Here is a 3,842-nt window from a genome sequence, read left to right on the forward strand (position 1 = left end):
TTTGTCAAGTCTGACCTATCAAAAATTTCAAAGCCTAAGTCAGTAAGTCTGGCCTGTGGCCTATCAAAGACTTATTTTTAGGCCTAAGCATGACCTTTTCGAAGGCCTGTTTGACCTAAGAGCCTATATAAAAACCTATTGTATTTGAGTATTTATAAATAAGAAATTTAACTAATATTTAAATAGACTAACAAATTAAAATATCAACAAGACTAAATGCTTATTTGTGCTGATTTATTCAACTTTACTTATGAACATAAATTTTATGATACTATTTGTTTGAGAGAACTTAAGAAAATAACTTATGACATTGTTCATAAAGTTTTTGCAGTTAATTCTCATCCGTTCATCAAAATGACTAAGTTTGATTTTGTATTTTAATTCAAAGTATGAATATAATATTATAATAATAATTAAATTATTCATATATATTTAAATTGGTCGGCCTACTAGACATAAAAAAAACTTTTTGTATGGCTTGTGGCCTAGCCTTTTTGGTTAAATAGACTTTTAAAAAAGTCTAAGTCTTTTCTATTTAAAAAAAAAGTCTAGTCTGACTTGGGCCTATGTAAGCTAGACCGTAGGCCTCTATTAATCGGTCTGACCTATTCTCACCCGTACGGCTTAATTTAAAATCTAAATGGATTGAAAATTTTCAATTTTAAATATTTTATAAAAGAACGGTGCCTCTTGAAACCTGGAAGCATAAGTCTGATAGAAAAATAGAATGTTAACATGTCGTTGACACTAGCAGGATTGACTTCATTATTCAATTTTTTTTATTAATTCTTAAACTTGCTTGCCATACTTTAGTCATTGACCTTTAATCACGATAACAACCAGAATTATTTGCACAACCACCAAATTAACATATTAACATAATGCACTGGATAGATAGATACCTAGATACCAATTCAAACATTCAAAATATCAAATTTCTTGTACTTTGCTGGAAGAAACAAATATCATAATTTATAAACAAAACCCTTCTAATTATACTTCTCATCACAATCATGAACAGTTATGGTAATATTTTAGTGTCATTTTTCAAATTAATTAATGTGATGCTTAGCTGCTTTTTCATAGAAAAATGACATGCAATGCCTATAAAAGAGAACAACTACATTGAAGTTAAATCATCAACTCTCTTGCTAATTAAGACAGTAATAGAGAATATATATACACAAAAGGTTAATAATTATATTAAACATGAAGATGAGATTCTTCCTTGTAGCTTCTATGATACTTTTCAGTTTCCTTGAGATCAGTGAAGGAGGCAGTCTCAGGAAGAATTTCTATAAGAAATCATGTCCTCAAGCTGAGGACATTGTCAAGAACATAACCCAACAACATGTTTTTTCAAGGCCTGAGCTTCCAGCCAAGTTGCTAAGATTGCATTTTCATGACTGTTTTGTTAGGGTAAACTACATTCATATCTTTTTATCTTTACATTACTTAACTTGTTTTGAAGATGATATATGGTTGCATTTCAGGGGTGTGATGCTTCGGTTTTGATAGAGTCCACTGCAAGTAACACTGCGGAGAAGGATGCTATTCCTAATTTATCGTTATCAGGCTTCGATGTGGTACAGGATATCAAAGATGCTGTGGAAGCAAAGTGTCCTGGAATTGTTTCATGTGCTGATATACTTGCACTCACTGCTAGAGATGCTGTTTCTGTCCAAGTAATTTATATATATTCTTCTATGTTTATATTTATGCATGTAGCATCATGATTGATTCATTTATATTTATTGTTACAGTTTAATAATAAACAAAAGTGGGAAGTGCTTACTGGTAGAAGAGATGGTATTGTCTCCAAAAGCTCTGAAGCACTCATCAATATCCCAGCACCTTTCCATAACATCACAACACTCAGACAAATCTTTGCTAGTAAAAAGCTTACTCTTCATGACTTGGTTGTATTATCAGGTACATTTTATTCAATCTATTTTACAAACTTGCGCTACGCTACACATACATAAATAATGTAACCACACACGTCAGGGCCATGCGAGACACACACATGCCTTTTGAAGTGTACGTAAATTCATGTGTCAGTGTCATGTCATATGCAAATATATATTTTGAAAAGCGCACTATATATATATATATATATATATATATATATATATATATATATATATATATATATATATATATATATATATATATATATATATATATATATATATATATATATATATTCATAGGTGTCAGTGTCGTGTCAAACGCATATACGCTTTTTGAAGTGTTTGTGTCACGTTGATTAACTTTTGTATATGTATAGGAGCACACACAATTGGAATAGGACATTGCAACTTATTCAGCAACAGGCTTTTCAACTTCACTGGAAAAGGTGATCAAGATCCTTCTCTGAATCCAACTTATGCCGAATTCTTGAAGACCAAGTGCCAAGGTTTAAGTGACACCACCACAACGGTGGAGATGGATCCTAATAGTTCAACAGACTTTAATAGCGACTATTATCCTATCCTTCTCCAGAACAAAGGTCTATTCACATCAGATGCTACTCTTCTCACAACCAAACAGTCAAGGAACATTGTTAATGAGTTGGTTTCACAAAACAAATTCTTCACTGAGTTTGGTCAGTCAATGAAGAGGATGGGAGCCATTGGTGTCCTTTCCGGTTCTGATGGAGAGATTAGGAGGAAATGCTCTATTGTTAATTAAATAATTATTGGTTTAATTAACAGTGGTTAAATTTTTCTGTGGTTTAATTGACCGTTGTTAATTTCACTTTTCTGTATTTTAATTTAGTTACAATTTCTATTCTTTTGTCGTGAATTATTTTGGGCTTGTGATGTTTGAGATTTTTATATGTATTCAAATTCAAGTAATAATAAATAAAAGATATGTTTTATGATGCAAGTTGCCATAATATATTACATCATTCATTTAGCACCACTATATCAAAGGGACCATTGTAGTATACTGGAAAGCGCATGCGATATCTCAAGGGTTAATTAACTCAATCATTTTGATTGACCTAAAGGTCCATTACATCATTGTACACATCAATGACACAATTCCATTAGTGATGAGAAAGTAAAAAAATACCTGTAAGAGTTTTGTCGTATTAATGCTCTGCAAATCTTGTATTTTACTCAATAGAATATTTTATCTTGTGTAAGATACTGTGAGAATTGTTGTTGGACTTAGATTTTCTTAACCATCTTAATTCATCCCTCCCCCCTCTCGTATTTGGAGTGACCAAGAAGTAACGATCTTTAAAAAAATTCCAACTTTCGAGATAAACATCAAACACCTTCATAGGATGGCGAAGTGAGAGCAACCATTTCCCCATTCCTTTTGAGTAGAAGTAGGCGTCACATTGAAGAGATTAAAGAATAATTTCAGAGTAAATGCTCCTTCCCGGTACTCACACTAGTATTGCAATACCTTTACAAAGACTCAAGCTAGCAGGTACAACTGGGAGAGAGTAATTCTCAAATGATTTAATACTTCCACCTCAAAACCATTAAAAGGAAGTTTATAACTCAACCAAGAAATACATACATTCATAAAGATGTAATAAACGTCGATCAAAAGAGCTAGACACCCTCTTGTTGGGGTCGACGTTAGAAACATACCAATTAGAAGAGGGCTCCACATTTGAACTAGAATCCTTCAAACTTTTAACACTAGTTAAGATGGAAGGAAACCCCACCAACTCAATATCTACCCAAAATTGTTGAGAACTTGTCGGTCCTTTCGAGTCATATCTACCCCGTTGTTAACAAAAAATATAATCTCTGTCATGAAATCGAGAATGACCCCGGAAGTTGAGATGCTCCTTAACCTTATGATACTAGGTTCTA

The 3,842-nt window shown here is 32.5% G+C and overlaps 1 protein-coding gene across 1 annotated transcript; it reads left to right on the plus strand.

Annotated features, from left to right (window-relative positions):
• The first annotated feature begins 1,156 nt into the window (after positions 1–1,156).
• Positions 1,157–2,884, plus strand: LOC131613007 (peroxidase 3-like). The gene is made up of 4 exons (XM_058884740.1): positions 1,157–1,419; positions 1,494–1,685; positions 1,764–1,932; positions 2,291–2,884. The coding sequence occupies exons 1-4, from the start codon at positions 1,210–1,212 to the stop codon at positions 2,692–2,694; spliced, it is 975 nt and encodes a 324-aa protein (XP_058740723.1). The 5' UTR covers positions 1,157–1,209; the 3' UTR covers positions 2,695–2,884.
• Positions 2,885–3,842: the final 958 nt, after the last annotated feature.

Source organism: Vicia villosa, linkage group LG6, assembly GCF_029867415.1.
Source record: "Vicia villosa cultivar HV-30 ecotype Madison, WI linkage group LG6, Vvil1.0, whole genome shotgun sequence".
In the NCBI taxonomy this organism is placed as follows: domain Eukaryota; kingdom Viridiplantae; phylum Streptophyta; class Magnoliopsida; order Fabales; family Fabaceae; genus Vicia; species Vicia villosa.